We start from the raw sequence: 18,927 nt of genomic DNA, 5'->3' as shown, positions 1-18,927 counted from the left end.
TTCTGCAGGAGGAGCACTCCCGCCCCCAAGTGCCGCAGGTGCCTCCAACTTACTCACGGCGGAGTCTCCAGGGATTTCTCTCTCCTCCAAGTCCCCTGCACCTTTGACAAGGGACATTTCCTCCTGCTCCATCCAGGAACTGTCGTTGAGGGCAGAAACTGGAGAGCCTGTTTAAAGGGGAGAAGAGGAAGGAACAACAGCCGCTCACCACCGCTGCTGCCAATGTGATTTGGACAGGTCTGCAAAAGGCTGAGACGACGCAAGGACACGCTCCGTTGCTCATCTCCTCTCTGACTCCCTCATTGCCTCAAGGGCTGTGTGCTTTCAGCAATTCCATACAAGCACAGGACAAACATGAACACTTTGTTTTGGGTGCAGAATTCCATAGTTAGAGAATCTCTGCTTTCACTGGAGGGGGGGGGAACACACCAAGCAAGTTCCTAGCCCTTATGGCTGTAAAGAGAGGCTTGGAAGTGTGTGGCCAGTGAAAGCCAAAGGGTGTCAACGGTAAGAAAAAAATTTTCTTGGACATTTTTTTTCTTAATAATGTTTTTTGTTATTTAGTTTAATTTTTGTAAATTGTATTGCTTTCGTTGATGTATTTTATACTTGTATTTAATTTTTTTTGTAAGCGCCTTGAGGGCCTTTGGCCTAAAGGCGGGGTATAAATAAATTTAATAATAATAATAATAATAATAAAGAAGAAGAAGCAAAATCTACTTTATTTGCGTAATTGATCTAGACTGTACAATTCAACTTCCCTTGGTGCAAGTTCTCTTTATTCTTGTTCCCCCCCCTTGCCCAGAAGCAGAGTTTTACATAGTCCTCCATGGAGAGCCCAGCAGATCACGCCCATTGCCAATATCTTTTCATATACTTAGATTTCTTTCCTGCCACAACCCTAACTGGACTCAGTACCAGCTCAAATGCAGCTCTGTCTCATTCTAACTTCACAGCAGCTCCGCCAAAGACGTGCACCATCAAGCCAAAGTGAAGCACTTGAAAGTCCCCTGGAAGTATCAAGCACAATCTGAAGTGACTTACCCGAGGTCCCAGAGTGAACATCACGCCAGGCCGGCCCAACCGCTAAAGCAAAACCAACTTCTCTCATCCCAGCACCCTCTGTAACACGGCAAGGGATCTTCTCTGTGTTGTGCATCGCCTTGTGCTGTGGGCCTGCCTGGTTAGGGCACCCTCTTCCACAGGGCTACTCTGATTCAAAGGGTGAGCACCCACAGTTCAGCAGCAGAGCAACCGCTGTGCACATAGAGCCTTCCAGGTTGTCCCTGGCATCTCTCAGGCAGCAGGTCGCGGGGAAGCCCTCCTACAGGTCTGCTGTCAGTCAGAGTAGAAAATACTGGGCTAGATGGCCCAAAGTGGCCTATAGCAGCTTCCTATTTCCCTAAGCTGCCATCAGATGCTCCCCAACCTACACGGTGGACATGCAGCTCCAGTTATCCTTCCTTTTGGCCTTGTCTTCAGTCCTGTTCTTTAGAAAGCCCCGATTTACAGCGGGAGGCGCTCTCTCTCTCTCCACCCAGCCACCCCCCACCCCGCCACACACACACACACACGCAAATCCAAAGGATAAGGAATGCCCCATAGGCCACAGTGTAGGAAGACAAGAGTTCTAAAACACTGTTGTCAAAGTTTTCAAGAGTTTTCTGCAGTTGCCTTTAGCTGTACGTTGCCTCCAGCACGTGGGCTGGATTTAAGCCGCTCTCCCTCCCTCAAGCACACCCAGAGTTTCTGGGCTGCCAACTCTATGACTCACCCAGGGCGGCCTCTTTCAGGGGTTCTCTTTCCTCGCTATCCCCCTGATCTGCAAGGTCCGCTTGCTCGATCCGGGAGAGCAGGTCAGGTTTGGAAATGGCAGCATCTGGTGATGGGAAAAGAATGTTATTGGCAGCATCAAGCCTCTCGTTTATTCCAGGACCCTCCTTTCATTTAAAAGTCCCCTTTGAATGGCTCGGGGGTGGGGTGATGGTGATGGCTTGCTCCCAGGAAGGGACTCAAGGACTGCTCATCCTATCTAGAGTGGGGAAGGATTTTCCTGCCAGGGCAGCCTGACCAATGACCAGGTGAGTTCTGCGTTTTCTCCTGCTGCGCGCAGCTTGGGCTCACTTCCTGACAGGGAAATAGTTGCCTTTTAAGCCCCTGTCCCAGTGGGCACATATAAGTTAGCTCAGTGAGAGAGCGCCTGGTTTGCATGCAAAAGGTCCCAGGTTCGAACCCTGGCTCTTCCATCCAGGCAGGACTTGAGAAATTTTCCTGTCTGAAACCCTGGAGAGTTGCTGCCTGACAGAGCAAGTGGTCTGGCTCAGCATCCGGCAGCAGCTTCCTGTGTCCAGGACCCTGAAGACTGGCTGAAGCAGGCCGAGCGGTGACACTACAGCCGCCTAGCAAGCCCCTGGCCTCTCAGAAACAGGCGTTCTGGTGCACAGAGAAGTCTGCTCAGCCGCACCCTGCGGGCCCTTACCCACGGAGACCACGGCCTTGTAGTTGCACTTCATGATGTGCCGGTAGAGGTCCTTCTGCCCTTCATCCAAACTCCGCCACTCCTGCTCAGAGAAGCTACAGCAGCCTTCATCAAACAGCAAAGGGACCTGCAGTCACAATCAAACAGAGGGAGAAGTCACAACCTGGCTCCTTCGCCAGGCCCCCCGACACAAATCTCTGAGCCTGCTCACACTTCTCACTTCCGAACCTCTTTTACATGGGAGTCCAGTCACCTACGTGTAACATGCAACCTTGCATATTATCATCATCATCATCATCAATTACCCGCCCTTTGTCCAAAGGTCCCAGGGTGGATACGACATTAAAAATAATTTAAAAACAACCTAAAATTACAAAATATAATGGAGAGACAGTGAATCTTGGGAGGCAACAGGTCACTTCAGACTGGGGAATGTCGTATGATTTTTGTCTCTTCCACCATTCTTGGCCGTTGCCCTTGAAAGGAAGGTTTCAGTCCTTTGCTGGTTATAATCAGTAACATCTTCCGTGGTGGGCTCAAGGAGTAGAGAAGGGAACCACATTTTCTAGCATTTTATTACTAGCTGCCACTTACTTTGGAGGATGCAGCACCACATTTTTAGTGTTTATTTTTAAATATAGAACTCTTTGTGATTAGTTTTGGTCTGCCTTCAGATTGGGTGGGCGGGCACTGGGCAGAGGAAAAGCCCCTATCCTTTCCAAAAGGAAAACATTGTGAACAGCATCATTGCTTTTCAGGGGTTCCCCCACCTTTTTATTCCACAGCAGGCACATGTAGCCTCCCACCCAAATTTCAACCAAAGCTGTCCCTGGCCACATCCACACCAGGCCTTTATTTCACTTTGGACAGTCATGGCTTCTCCCAAAGAATCCTGGGAAGTGTAGTTAGTGAAGGGTGCTGAGAGCTGAAAGAAGATGCCCTGTTCCCCTCACAAAGCTTCAATCAGAGCGGCTGACTATTAAACCCCTCTGGCCAGTGGAGCTCTGTCAGCAGAATAGGAGTCTCCTCTCAGCACCCTTCACAAACTACACTTCCCAGGATTCTTTGGGGGAAGCTGTGACTGTCTAAAGTGAAATAAAGGTCAGGTGTGGGTGTGGCCCCAATTATCCAAGCCAAGAAGCTGTGAGTCTGGTTTTTAGAACACTGACAGTTGGTTCTTACTGAGCATGCCCGACACTATCATTCAGTTCCATGCAAAGTTTCTTAAATTAATTAAAAATCAGCCAGGCATTTTTTTTAACTTTTAAACTGCAGAAGATAAAGGTCAGAGTATGGGGCAAGGTCAGTAATAGGATTACAGGTACTCTGTGAACATGGCTGATTTCTAATTAATTTCTACAGATTATCAGAACTCTGACAGAAAAAAGTCCAAAAGGGCTCTGGTTTTTCTCACCCTCTTTTTACACTTTGAACTCTCGATTCTCTCTGACTGTTTTGTGTATCACTATGAAAACTTACAGGGTTGTTAAGCAAGCATTTCTGAGTTCAGGACTATAAGTTTTGTAAGGTTTTGTTGTGAAATGAGCTTATGGGAAGCTTCAGAATGGTATGGGGGGTATTTTCAATTTAACATTATGGAATGTGAAAAATCCTTGCTGACTATAGTATACAGGCACTCTCGTGGCTGTATAATAATATGTGTATGTGTGTGTAAAAGCGCCCCCAACAGACCATGAAACATGGAAAGGAGAGAGGCTTCTCTCCCTACTGCCACAGACCTGGGAAAATAGATTCCTGTCAAACTGCATAAAATGACGACACTCCCCTGCCTCTTACTGAGGGCTCCTTTATATGAGCCAGATATAACTGAGCTTGATTCATAGGAGGATTCCCTGCCTTGTCGCTTTCACTCTTAAATCCCCCAGGCTCCTGCCCATGATCTTCACATCTCCAGCTCCACCACCCTCAGGTGTCCGAAGGTCTCCAATTCCCTTGGGCAACTCAGCCCCTTCTCCCCTGCTGCCTGGATTGTTTGCGGGGTGCCCACTCTCTTCGTTTAAATTACTCCTCAGAACCCTTTTCCCTGGAGATGTGGGCACAACCCTCGGGGCTCCACACTCTACTGTAACTAAGCCTAAGTGTTTTAGTTTTCTTTCCCTCTTCACCCATGACTCCAGCACCCTTCCCAACTTTCTTGAGCTTTGAAAAGCACCAGGCCCACAAAAAAACCAAAAATAGTCTTCAGAGGTGGAGCAATGTCAAGAAGAGAGAGGACCTTTTTGGTGGTGACCCCTCAGTCATGGAAGCCTCTTCCGCAAGAAACTTGGCTGGTGCCAATTCTACTAGCTTTAGGGTGCTAGGTGAAAGCAATTTCATTCGCCCGAGCTTTTTAATGGATGATTGATTCTGCAACTCGTTGTTTCTCTCATTCTATTGTACTTTTACTGTCATTCTGTGCCTGCAAACAATGCATTAACCGAGGAAGCAATACTGTAAAAGAGAACTCCTTTTGTGAGGAAGGGCGGGATATAAATCTAATTAATGATAAATAAATGAATAATACTTTTTTTAAAAACCCACCCAACCCTACAGAAACCAGGATCCCTACAATACAGTCCACAAAGCAATAATCTGTGGATACAGAAAAGCCCACCAGCGCACACTATTTGGCCAGGCTCCTCCACCTGGCTCACCTTGGGGATTTCTCCTCTGGAGCCCGGGGGCAGGCGCAGGATCCAGAAGTTCCGGTTCTTCAGCAGGTTCTCCATGTTCTCCAGCCTCCTCTGGAGCTGCCCGTACTCCTGGATCAGGGTCCCCAGGGCGGCCCACTTGCTCTCCAGTTGGTTCCCAAATTCGACTGCTGTCTTCTCGCAGCCATCCAGCTTTGTCTCGGCCATCCCCATCCTCCCTTCCAGGCTCATAAGCTGTGCAGCGTAAGAGTCCACTTTGCTCTCCACGGCTTGGATTTCAGCCACAACCGTCAGGGAGAGCTCGGCTGTTTCGGGGAGCACATCCCCCATGGGCGTTTGCTCGGGGACACCGAAGGGCTGAGGGGCTGCCATGGGCTGGGACTCCACGTCCCACTGAAGAGCCTGTTACAGAGGGAAGAAATGGGAACAGTGTCATATTCCTGGGTGGTCTGCAATGAAGCTGCAACCACCTCAGCCACCATCTCTGGCCCTACTTCTTGAACAAGAAAAAGAGTAACTGAATTCTGCACCAAAAAAACTCGGGAAGTGGATATATTTGCACATTCTACATACTTTCACTCCTGCTGGACATGGGGGGAGGGACACATTGGGCACTGAACTCCGCTTGAGCCCTGGAAGGCTTGCCCTGCCCACATCTGGCATCTAACTGTCACAAGTGTACCTCCAAAGCCAGAAGGAGCAGAAACTTAGGAGGATGAATTCTGTGCCAAATATTGCATGTGTCAAAACTCATTGGGCAACAAAACAACTGTACTGATGGAGATAAATGGAAAGGGATGCTTCGTGGAACAAAATTACACCTGCTTTGATTTGCTGCTGCAGCGTACTCAGTGCTATAGAGAATCAAGAAGTGACCAGGGTCCTTTTTCAGTTTGCATACAAACTTCTGGGCATACAAAGTCAGGGTCGCTGACCGCTGCTCCCTCTCTCACCAAATTTTCATTCATCAGTATTCCTCAGTTTAAGCACTTGGCCTTCTCTAACAATGCAAGCATCCTAATCATATTAATATTATTAATAATTACTTTTCTATATCCTTTTGTTGTTGTTATGTGCCTTCAAGTCGATCCCGACTTATGGCGACCCTATGAATCAGTGACCTCCAAGAGCATCTGTCATGAACCACCCTGTTCAGATCTTGTAAGTTCAGGTCTGTGGCTTCCTTTATGGAATCAATCCATCCCTTGTTTGGCCTTCCTCTTTTTCTACTCCCTTCTGTTTTCCCCAGCATAATTGTCTTTTCTAGTGAATCATGTCTTCTCATTATGTGTCCAAAGTATGATAACCTCAGTTTCATCATTTTAGCTTCTATATCCTTAGCATTTGTATAATGCTTGGTTTTGGTTTATATATGAATTTTCTATATTCTTAATTTTTTTAAAAAAAGCACTTGCCCTTCAGGATGTAAATGACAAGGAGGAATATAACAAGGTTAAGAAGAGCCTGCTGGATCAGGCCAGTGGCCCATCTAGTCCAGCATCCTGTTCTCAGTATGGCCAACGAGATGCTCCTGTGGGAAGCCCACAAGCAGGACCTGAGCGCAAAGAGCACTCTCCCCACCTGCGGTTTCCAGTAACTGGTATTCAGAGGCATACTTCCTCCAGCAGCAGAGGTAGAACGGAGCCATCAGGGTTAATAGCCACTGACAGCCTTATCCTCCTGGGACAAACTGGGATGGAAAACTGTCCCAAGCAGAAAAAGCAGGACAGCCAAAGGAAAAGGGAGGGGCAGCAGACGAAGGGTGGAGGCAAGAACACTGACGACGCTGCATGGCAGAAATGTGTAAGAACCATCAGCTGGCAGAGACGGTGGAGACGGAGAGGCAGCTGTGGGCAGACAAGCAGAGGGTTTCCTCGCAGGCCGAAAATAACCCGTTAGGTCCAATTAGGCCTGTGGGCCAGAAGCCCCCCACCCCTAGCTTAAACCAATGGGCCCTGCCACCATCGTATCTGGTTTGATTGTAATTTTCAAGCCTAACTCCTTTCCATCAGCCACCAACCAGAGCACTTCATTAAGCTGGCCTTGCAGCAAAGAATCGCAGCTCAGGGAAGGAAACCTTTGGAGCTGTGGAGGGCCAGCACCTGGAAGAGCTCCACGCACTGGAGGCAGGAGCATGAAAAGAACACACACCATTGAGGTTTATCGTGGAAGAGGATACACTACAGGATATCCTCATTCAGATGCAGTGTGGCTTCACGAGAAATACTGAGAACTACTTGTGGACAACCCACTGAGAGAGGTTCAAAGGAAGGTGAAGCAACAGTGTTCCTGAAGGACTCCAGGTGACTTTCACATGAGAAATTAAACAAGACAAGCTACTCTGTTTAGAAATACAACGGCAATACACGGGAAGTAAACAGAGGTGCATAGCAGCACCAAAAGTTTGGAAACAGCTTTTCACTTTGCTGAATTTGCACATAGTCCATTCAGGACTTCCCAGAAATAAAGTGCTTTTGACATAGTACTCAGGTGATCTCTGGAACTCTTTGCTGCACAATGGGAGGGATGCCATTTTTATAGGGCAAGAGTAACAGCAGCTCCTTTGAGGTTTTCAAGAAAGCTGAGACAGGCATCCATTGGCAATATTCAGGATACAGGACACCCTTCTAAGGAAGGTGAACTAATTTTGGACTTGCAAAGCCAAGATCAGCCATCAGCCAACTTCAAATTTGGGCTCAACTGACCTCATTTCCACCTCCTGTCATAAAAAAAAGTCCATGGTGCATTGATGTGTATTAAATTTACAAAGCAAGAGGATTCATTGAGGATCAACTAACAGATAAGGAAGATTAATCACAAGGAAGATTTTATAAACTAGATCAAAGCTTTTGCAAACCTGGCACACTCCAGACATTTTAGACTCCGACTCCTCCCATTATCACTGTCCAATGGCTACAATGGCTGGAGTTGATAGGAGTTAACGGTCCAAAACATGTAGAAAGCACCAAGCTGAGGAAGGCTGGACTAGGCTACTGTAATCCGTCGGGACTTAGACTCTGATGTTATGACAGATGACTCCATTGAAGTGTCCAGAACGCGGTCTTGTCCTTTATTGTTGGATGTATTTCAGTTGGTGCAGCTTGAGGAAGTGGACAAGGTGCTTGGAATGGTGCGGGCGACCACGTCTGCCCTGGACCCTTGCCCATCTTGGCTGGTGAAGGCCGGCAGGACTGTAACCACCGGCTGGGCCAAAGAGGTGATAAATGCCTCCTTGAGAGAGGGAGTAGTCCCTGGTAGTCTCAAGGAGGCAGTAGTGAGACCTCTTCTAAAGAAACCTTCTTTGGACCCAGATGTTTTGAACAACTATAGACCGGTGGCGAATGTCCCTTTTTTGGGCAAGGTCTTGGAGCGGGTGGTCGCCGGCCAGCTCCAGGCGCTTTTGGATGAAACCGATTATCTGGATCCATTTCAATCCGGTTTTAGGTCTGGTTTTGGCACTGAAACAGCCTTGGTCGCCCTGTATGATGACCTTTGTCAGGAGAGGGACAGGGGGAGTGTGACCCTGTTGATTCTCCTTGATCTCTCAGCGGCGTTTGATACCATCGACCATGGTATCCTTCTGGGGAGGCTCGCGGAGTTGGGAGTTGGGGGCACTGCTTGGCAGTGGCTCTGCTCCTACTTAGCGGATCGTCGCCAGAAGGTAGTGCTTGGGGAACATTGCTCGACACCCTGGACTCTCCATTGTGGAGTCCCTCAGGGGTCGGTTTTGTCCCCCATGCTCTTTAACATCTACATGCAGCCTCTGGGTGCGGTCATCAGGAGTTTTGGAGTGCGTTGCCATCAGTACGCTGATGACGCACAGCTCTACTTCTCCTTTTCACCTTCTTCAGGTGAGGCTGTTGATGTGCTGAACCGTTGCCTGACCGCGATAATGGACTGGATGAGAGCTAATAAACTGAAACTCAATCCAGACAAGACTGAGACACTGTTGGTGAGCTCTTTACCTGCCCAGATGGTGGATGTTCATCCTGTTCTAGATGGGGTTACACTCCCCTAGAAGGAACAGGTTCGCAGTTTGGGGGTCCTTTTTGACCCTTCCTTGTCGCTTGAGGCTCAAGTGGCCTCGGTGGCACGGAATGCGTTTTACCATCTTCGCTTAGTAGCCCAACTACGCCCCTATCTGGACAGTGACGATCTCGCCTCAGTTGTTCACGTTCTGGTAACTTCTAGATTGGATTACTGTAATGCGCTCTACGTAGGGCTGCCCTTGAAGACCGTTCGGAAACTTCAGCTAGTGCAAAACGCGGCAGCCAGGTTGTTGACGAGGACCCATTGGTCCGCGCATATAACACCTGTCCTGGCCCGTTTGCACTGGCTACCTATCTGTTTCCGAGCCAGATTCAAGGTGCTGGTTTTGACCTATAAAGCCTTACACGGTGTGGGAGCGCAATACCTTGTGGAACGCCTCTCCCGCTATGAACCTACCCGTCCACTTCGTTCAATATCCAAGGCCCTCCTCCGGGTACCAACTCATCAGGATGCCCGGAGGATTGTTATTAGATCTAGGGCCTTCTCTGTGGTGGCCCCCGAACTGTGGAACAGCCTACCTGAGGAGATACGCCTGGCGCCTACGGTACTTTCTTTTAGGCGCCAGGTTAAGACCTGGCTATACTCCCAGGCATTTTAATGTTCAGTGTTTCATATTCAATGTCTTTAGTTTAACTTGCTGCTATTTGTTATTGATTTTATTGTAATATTGTATTTTAATCCTGTTTTGTTCACCGCCCAGAGAGCTACTCGCTATGGGCGGTTTATAAATGAAATAAATAAATAAATAAAATAAATAAATGTGCTCTGTGTGGAGCTACCTTTAAAAAGTTTCTGGTTCAGAGTACAGCTGCCAGGAGGCTCTTCTTATATCCTTATGAAGTACAGCCAATGGGTAAGAAAGGATATGGCAGCCTTTCCCAAGCAGTGGGCCTCCAGATGTTGTTGGACCACAATTCCCATCTTTCCTGACCATTGGCAATGCTGGCTGAGGCTGATGGGAGCTGTGGTCCAACAACCTCTGGAGGCCCACTGGTTGGGAAAGGCTGGGATATGGCATTCCCTCTAGTGGCACTGGAAATGTGGAATTCCCTCCCAAAAGACGTTTGCCTCACTCCTTTTTGGTGGCCCCTTCTCCCAGCGGGCTGTGGGATGCTCTGCCAATTTGCAAAGTTGTTGAATGCTGCTTCCGCCAAATCCATTGTTAACTGGAGCCGTACTGTTTTTGTTGGCTTGGATGGTTTACATCAGATGTGCTAATCTGTGATGGGCTTTTGGTGCTGTTTATTTTGCAAGCTGCCTTGGAGACCTTATGTCAACAGCAGGCTAAAAATAAGCAACCTGTGTTAAGCAAAAGAGCATCTCCAGTAGGGTGGACTGATTTAAAATCAAGGCAATTTAAATCTCCAAGAGAAATCCAAGAGAAGTCAAGTTTGTCACTTACAGTTCTTCACATTTTTCTTAAACAACGGTACAAATCTGATTACTAAAACATGTTAGAACTCAACATAGCATTTTGCAAGGAGGGTACACTTTGTGTAATTGCTTAGATAATGTGATTTTTATTAATTTAAGAAATAGTACATAATATTGCCTGTGTCAGAGGCAGCAGCTGTACATTAGGAATGGTAAGAACTAAATCATAAAGACAGTAGCACTTGTATTTTATTAAACTAAATCTAAAATGTGACATAAAAGTTGAAAATGGACTGCCTTCAAGTTGATCCTGACTTATGGGGACCCCATGAAGAGGGTTTTCATGGTAAGCGGTATTCAGAGGGGGTTTACCATTGCCTCCCTCTGAGGCTGAGAGGCAGTGACTGCCCAAGGTCACCCAGTGAGCTTCATGGCTATGCGGGGATTCGAACCCTGGTCTCCCAGGTCGTAGTCCAGCCCTTTAACCACTTACATAAACGTTTTAACACTGCAATTGCAGCAGCCTTCTGGGTTGCTGGCTGATGGCTGTCCTTTAACTCTTGTTCTTAACTTCCAAATTTTATTAACTCTCAACAGACAAGTCATCACAACATTACACATACATTGCCCTTAAAATGTCTACAACTAGATTTCATCTTCTGCATTCCCACTGTCATTTTTATTCATAAACTGAAATAGGGAGTTAGTTTCCTGCTTTTTCAACTCCTGGGGTTTTTTCTGTCCAAGGAAGGAACTTCTTCAAAATATTCATAGACAGGGTCTCTCTTAGGCCCAGAAGCCAAGTCAATTCTTCTGTGGCAAAAGTGTGGGGGAATGTAGGGACTGGAAGCTGTGTCTGTACTAGAATGTCTTCCCTTTTTTTTCCTTTCCAGGCCTCTCCACTGTTCCTTTCGACTCTGCCTCCAACTGCCCTTTTCTATATAGTCTCTGCCCTAAATTCCTTTGCCTTGTGTGGCCCAGCTCCACCACCACATAAGCTGAGAAGAGTAACAATCCCATTCCCATCCAGGCGATGTCTTTGCACATGTAGCTTTAGTCCGAGAAACAGAAACTGGATGTCCGGAACTTCCAAGAAACAAGAATCTGTAGTTAGGCTGGGCAGAGACATTTTCATGAGATGAAAAGCTGAAATGAATGCCCATGTTTGACTGGTAGGTAACTCAATGTGTGTGAGTGTGACAAAGCCGTTAATTCATTTTAATGAGACTGTTAAGTATAGCATGTTTGGAATAATATTGAATTGAATGTGAGAGAAATTTACTATTTCATTAATGATTATTTAAAAAAAATAAAAAAACTGATTTAAATTTTAAAAATCCGATTAATTTTTTTTTAAAAAGCACTGATTTTTATCCAGCCTGATCTCAAGATAATTTAACAACATAGGAAGTGTCTTGTGGGACCACTTTGACCCATCAAATTTTGGGGAACTCCCAGCAGACAACAGGTGGCCCACTAGAAAGGGCAAAGGAAAACAGAGGCCACATGAAGAACAGGAAACAAGCAAGTCACAGGGCCAATAATGTAAATTATGTAAGCAGCTCCCAATATGCCTTGGAAAATGAGCTCCTTTTTGCCCTTTCTTTAGAAGATTTCTAGGCAGCTCTACAGGACAACAGTCTCTCTGGGTGGTTTGCCAAATGAAAAAATACAATCCAAAAATACTGATTTCACAGCCAAGGAGCAATCACCATATATACAGCACAGCACAAAGAAGCCAAACAATTTACAAACAGCGGCTCTCCATCATTTCAGGAAGGATTCTCTCAGCCCTGTCTGGAGCTCCCAGGGATGGAGCCAGGGTCCTGCTTGCATGTACAGCAGACGCACTGCCCCGGAGCCACAGCCCTTCCCCTACAAGCCAGCTGGGTCCGTGAGCCTTTTTTGAAGGCCACAATTAATTGCACATCCCCCTAGGGAAGGTGTTCCATAGGATAGGGACCCCACTGAGAAGGCCTTAGTTATGGGCCCAGCAAAGCCGGCCTTGGGACACAGGCAGGCTTCACATGGGCAAATATGGCTGACAGAGTTCTAGGGTTAGAACTGCAGTATTCAGACAGGAGTGATGCTAAGGGGGAAGGGATGTGGGTCAGCAGTACAGCCTCTGCCTTGCATGCAGAAGGCCCCGGGTTCAATCCCCAATGGCATCTCCAGGTAGGGCTGGGAACGACCCCTCCCTGAAACCCAGGCGAGCCGCTGCCTGTCAACGCAGACAGTATAAAGCAAGACAGATCAACAGGCTGACTCAATATAAGGCAGCTTCCTATGTATTTCTAGGTTTTTCTGTTGCTTCATGTTGGAGCTTAAGACACAGGGTGATATCTGACTACTCAGACACCACTAACTCGTCCACCGATTCCAATGGGTCTACTCTATCACATATCTATCTGGTTCCCAAACTGTGGTCAGTGGACCACTCCCTTCAGGGGGTTAATGTGGCATATACACATTAAATATTCATACTGATTTTTAATTGTATTTTACTGCTCCTGTTCTTTCTCATATTGTATTTTATGGGATTACAATTTTAATTCTATGGAATGCAAATTGTGATACAATAAAATACAAAATAAGAAAGAACAGGAGCAATAAAGTACTATTGTTTCTGAGCTCGATTCAAGGTGCTGGTTTTAACCTATAAAGCCTTACATGGCTTAGGACCACAATACCTGATGGAACACCTTTCCCAACACGAACCCAACCGTACACTACGCTCAACATCTAAGGCCCTCCTCCGGGTGCCTACTCCGAGGGAAGCTTGGAGGATGGCAACAAGGGAGAGGGCCTTCTCAGTGGTGGCCCCCCACTTATGGAATAATCTTTGACGAGGTGCGCCAGGCGCCAACACTGTTATCTTTCTGGCACCAAGTCAAGACTTTCTTCTTCTCCCAGGCATTTTAGCATGTGTTTTTAAATTTTTTTTAAAAAAAATAATTGTGTTTTTAAATTGTTTTTGTGTTTTAAAATTTGTATATTTGTTTTTATTGTTTTTAATTGCTGTAAACCGCCCAGAGACCTTTGGCTATGGGGCGGTATATAAATGTAATAAATAAATAAATCAATTAAAAATCATATAGCACCTCGCACAGTGCATTACAGTTGCTACCCAGGGCTGTGGAGTTGGAGTTGGAGTCGTGAAGCAATTTTGGGTGGAGTTGGAAGAAACGTACCGACTCTGACTTCAAAATAAATTTTGATTGACAATTTTTTAAAAATATAAATTCAAAATGTCAAAGAAGCTTCCCATGAAGTCAGCTGTAGTTGAGCATTTCACCATAACTCAAGATGGAAAACATTTTGTGTGTTAATGTATGACACAAGACCCAGATGAAGACAAATGCTGTGATGCCAAGATCAGCGCATATTCAGGCAGCGATAAAAATGCTCCTACGAGAGCTTCCAATTTAAAAAGACATTTACAGCGCTTTCCAGGGCTGTGGAGTTGGAAACAATTTTGGGTGGAGTCGGACAGTAGAAAAATAGAGGAGTCGGAGACGAAGGTTTGGCGTACTGACTCCACAGCCCTGGCTACAACAGGCAGAAAAATCATTAAGTGGTCCACCAAGACTCTCAGCAGTTTTCAAGTGGTCCATGGGGGGGGGGGGAGCTTGGGAACCACTGACAGTGCAATACAGGTTAAGTATTTGTAAGTATATACAGTAGATGCTGCTGACAAAGTCAAAGGGTGTTGGGAATAATTGCGCCTTATCAGCCTTGCTTCTGGCATTATTCCACCAGAAATGGGTCAGCGGTAGGGATGGGGTTTGCTGCATGGTTCCAATCTGCTTGCATTCCGGTGGTCTGTCGTTTGATCCCAATCCACCCTTTTTTGTTCCTGCTTGCTCTCGCACTTGCTGATTCGATCTGCTGTGCGCATTTTTGAGTGATTTGATCTGCGGTTTATTTTTATTTTTTTTGTGGCCAAAGTTTCATAGTTATCACTTACGTAAATGATGGTAGTATTTGACGTGGTTTTTTGGCTGCGGGAAAAACACTGCGTAATTTTTAGGTAGCTTACATGAATGATCACAGTGTTCCACGTAGTTTTTTGGTGGCAGGAAAACAGTCATCATTACTGCAGTTATGAGTGCAGTAGCTGTGATTAGGAAAATAACAACGTAATATAGGGGGGAAAGTTCAAAACAATACGTTCTTGCCGATTTCCAGCCACGGCCTCAAAATCTGTACCGATTACAACCATGGCCCGCAGCAAGAACTGGTGCCGGTCTGAAAGGATGGCGAGCTACCAAATTCAGCTGGAATCTGGTGCCAGGTCCAATTTAGCAGATATTCTGCCCCATCCCTAGTCAGTGGTCCATGCACTATACTTTGCCCAACCCTGCATGGACAAGTTTTTCCAGACGCTAGGCTCATAGTCAAGATGGTCAAGGCTACAAAGTGAACTAACAAGGAGAGCTCTGTAATTATCATTTTTCTCCCCAAGCACCTGGTCATCACATCTGCAACAGATACATATGGATCGGGACAAAAACCCTTCTAATCCAGCGTCCTCTTCTCAGCAACCAACTAGATGCCTGTGGGAAGCCCACAAGCAGAAAATGAGTGCAATGCCACTTTCATTCCCCAGACAGAAGTCTGAAAAACACAAAGCTAGAGCCTAGAAAAGTAAGTATTTTAGCACTAGGGGCCACATCAGAAAAAGATCTATCTGAATTTAGAACACACTCCATCTCAAAGATGTTGAGAGGAAAACATTCTGAAAATCATAAAAATCCCATTTGCATATAATAAAAATGAATCAGATCAAAAGAAGATTAACAATCCTGACCATTCTGCTTGTTCAAGGCCATACTCCCCTCAATGGCCAGTCCACAGTGGATATGCATCTATTCCAAAAGGTACTCAATAGCTCAAAACGCCAAACTACTGTCAACAGGCTTCATGCATTCATCTTGCAACATCCCTGCTCAAAACTGGTCCATTTAACCAGGACAACACAAGAGGCCTTCAAGAGGCAGCTGGAACGCCACCTATCAGGTATGCTTTAGGTTAGATTCCTGCATTGAGTAGGGGAATGGACTCAATGGCCTTATAAGTCTCTTTCAATTCTACTATTTTGTGATTCTATAATCTTGTCAGTGCTTGAAAAATTGTGATAGAGGAATAACAACGCCTGAGCTGTCTTTAACGTTTGTTTCTGAATATCAGCAACCATGGGGACCAAGACTTTTTTTTAAAACCCAGAAAAGCTGGGACTTTCAGGATTTTATCAGCCACAAACAAGTCTAAAATGTGGATTGCCCAATAATTACTCAAGCCTTATAATGGAAAAGTAACACTATACTTTTGGCTATTACTAGCAAGTGGGAGGTCTTTCAGCAAAGCATCTAACTGCATGAACAGAAGTATTAATTCCAAGACTTAGGCTGCAATAACCCTGCTTACTTGGAAATAAGTTCCGCTGAATTCAATAGGACTTACTTCTGCGTAGACTTGGTTAGGATTGCGCAGTAATGAGGTAACCAAGTACCATCACTTTGCAGAGTGTTTGAACATATAAACTTTTTATTAAGTCAGACCACTGGTCCATCTAGGCAAGACAGAGAAGGAAAGAATGAAAAACCTGTTCATGTACAGACACAAGGGGGAGAAAAGACTGCAGAGGCTATTTAGTGAACAGAACATGAAGCAATAGGTTTAAATAACAGGATGGCAGATTTTGGTAAAATTTTCAGAAAAATCTTTTGCCAACAAAGTAAGATGCCTAAACTTGGCAGGCTTCCATCAGGAATACTTTAATCAAGGCTGTCAAAATCCCTAGTGCCTAAAAACCATAACCCCTCATTAGGGAATATAAAAACATTTGCAAAGAACTTGGCATGGGCAAGACTCAGCTATATGACCTGTGCAGCCTTCCGGCACTATGATTCTACAGAGCAAGCATCTCGCACCTACGCCAGGAGCAAAGAAATGCCTCATCTATTCTTTGGTGACAGCATCATCACAAATGTAGGCCCTAGGGCATGGATTAGAGGCACATGATGCAGCAACCTTGCACAATGCTAAACAGAGCTGGCTCTGAGCACTGCCTAGATGGAAAATCACTTGGGAGTCCTCTCTGTTGCTGCCACAAACTTGTGGAAGACAAAATAATTTACTGCACTTTCGTAACAGTACTAGGAAGCAATTTGCCTTTTGGGTCATCCTACCCTCCCAAGATCTAGACAGCGACCTAGATCTGGACAACTAGCATCGCAACCGTCATCCCTGAAGATGCCCTCAACACCCCCCCTTCCCCTCTCCCAATCCTGCAGGCTGCAGAATAAACAGCGTTCAAGTGAATACTGGTCTCTGCTGCTCTTTGCCTTAAACGCAGCGAGCTCTGTTTGCCGGGACCAGAAAACTGAACCAGCGCCTGCCAAGGCAGGTGTCAAGAAAACAGTTTGGGGATGGGGGGAGGAGGAACGGGGGTAGGGGAGTCAGAAGACTGAGAGAGAGAGAGAGAGAGAGAGAGAGATGGCCATTAAGAGAGAGATGGCCATTACCCTGTTGCTTTTATTGACAGGCTGTCAGTGCATCAGATGGGAGATGGGCAGAAAGCACTTCCACGGTGTCCCTGTCAAATCGGGGCGGGGGGCTTTTCTTGTGCAGAAAAGGAAAAGTCATCCTCCTTTGGTGCTCTCTCCCCACCCCCACCCAAAATATATCCCTTTGGGACCTGATCCGCAGCCCCAGAGAAAGGAAGTGTTGTGTGTGTGTGCCTTTTTCTCTCCAGCAGAAGCAGCAGCGTCGTCTCCTCCCGGCAGCCCTCCCCCCCTCTCCCCACCCCCACCCCCACAAAGCCCCCCGCTGGACCCACACCTGCAGCAGCCACAACAACAGCAGTGCAAGAGGCGCCTCCCAAGGAGGAGCACCCAAAGGCCCAGGGAGGGAGGGAGGGAAGGAGGGGGAGGCATCCCTGCAGCGCCCCCCGTGCCCCCTCCCTCTCCCCTCAGCAGCAGCCTCCATTTTGGGAGCCCCCCTCCCCCAACCGTCACCCCTCTCCCCTCACCTGGGCGGGGCTCCACTCGGCCATGGCCCGTCGTCGTCGCCGCCGCTGTAGGGCCGGAGCTGGGGCTGGGGCTTAGGGGGGGACGAGGCGAGGGAGCGACAGGCAAGCCAGCCGTGCCGGGCCCGTTCCAGGAAGCTGCGGGAGCAGGAGGGGAGAGAGCGCGGGGGAGCGACCCGGCGCCTCTGGCTCTCCGGCGCCTCCTGCCGGCCGGAGGTCGTCCCTGCGGAGGACGGGGTAGGCGGGTGGGGCATTTCTAAGGCGCTTTAGGAGAGGGCGTGAGGGTGTGTGGTTTTTTGTTTGCCGCCCTGGGCTCCTTCTGGGAGGAAGGGCGGGGTACGAATATGATAAGAATGAATGAACAAATAAATAAGTGGGAGAGGCAAGAAGAATGCGTGGGCATTGGGAGTCATTCAGGTATGATGATGAAGATGATGATGGCTGAAGCTCAGTGGCATTTAGTTAGTTAGTTAGTTAAATAATTTATTTATTTATTTCATTTCATTTTTAAACCGCCCATAGCGAATAGCTCTCTGGGTGGTGAACAAAACAAGATTAAAATACAATATTACAATAAAATTACAATAAAATCAGCAACAAGTTAAACGGAAAAAAAAATTAAATGAAACACATTGAACATTAAAATGCCTGGGAGTATAGCCAGGTCTTAACCTGGCGCCTAAAAGAAAGTACCGAAGGCGCCAGGCGTATCTCCACAGGTAGGCTGTTCCACAGTTCGGGAGCCACCACAGAAAAGGCCCTAGATCTAATAACAATCCTCTGGGCATCCTGATGAGTTGGTACCCGGAGGAGGGCCTTGGATATTGAACGACGTGAACAGGTAGGTTCATAGCGGGAGAGGTGTTCCACAAGGTATTGTGGTCCCACACCGTGTAAGGCTTTATAGGTCAAAACCAGCACCTTGAATCTGGCTCGGAAACAAATAGGCAGCCAGTGCAGGCGGGCCAGGACAGGTGTTATATGCGCAGACCAGCGGGTCCTCGTTAACAACCTGGCTGCCGCATTTTGCACTAGCTGAAGTTTCCGAACGGTCTTCAAGGGCAGCCCTACGTAGAGCGCATTACAGTAGTCGAGTCTACAGGTTACCAGAGCGTGAACAACTGAGGCGAGATCGTCACTGTCCAGATAGGGGAGTAGTTGGGCTACTAAGCGAAGATGGTAAAACGCATTCCGTGCCACCGAGGCCACTTGAGCCTCAAGCGACAAGGAAGGGTCAAAAAGGACCCCCAAACTGCGAACCTGTTCCTTCAAGGGGAGTGTAACCCCATCTAGAACAGGATGAACATCCACCATCTGGGCAGGTAAAGAGCTCACCAACAGTG

General features: G+C 47.0%; 1 protein-coding gene across 1 annotated transcript in view; it reads right to left on the bottom strand.

The window, feature by feature from the left end:
* Positions 1 to 17,806, bottom strand: part of LOC133364838 (uncharacterized) — a 40,906-nt gene extending 23,100 nt beyond the window's left edge. Inside the window, exons 1-5 of the mRNA XM_061585700.1 lie at positions 17,588 to 17,806; positions 5,134 to 5,532; positions 2,480 to 2,606; positions 1,775 to 1,879; positions 54 to 167 (exon numbers count right to left, since the gene is read on the bottom strand). Coding sequence (XP_061441684.1) covers positions 54 to 167; positions 1,775 to 1,879; positions 2,480 to 2,606; positions 5,134 to 5,532; positions 17,588 to 17,611 — 769 coding nt within the window. The 5' untranslated portion in view covers positions 17,612 to 17,806. The remainder of the gene's footprint in view (positions 1 to 53; positions 168 to 1,774; positions 1,880 to 2,479; positions 2,607 to 5,133; positions 5,533 to 17,587) is intronic.
* Positions 17,807 to 18,927: the final 1,121 nt, after the last annotated feature.

This window comes from Rhineura floridana, chromosome 10 (genome assembly GCF_030035675.1).
Source record: "Rhineura floridana isolate rRhiFlo1 chromosome 10, rRhiFlo1.hap2, whole genome shotgun sequence".
In the NCBI taxonomy this organism is placed as follows: Eukaryota; Metazoa; Chordata; class Lepidosauria; order Squamata; family Rhineuridae; genus Rhineura; species Rhineura floridana.
This window is presented reverse-complemented; position numbering and strand designations above follow the sequence as displayed.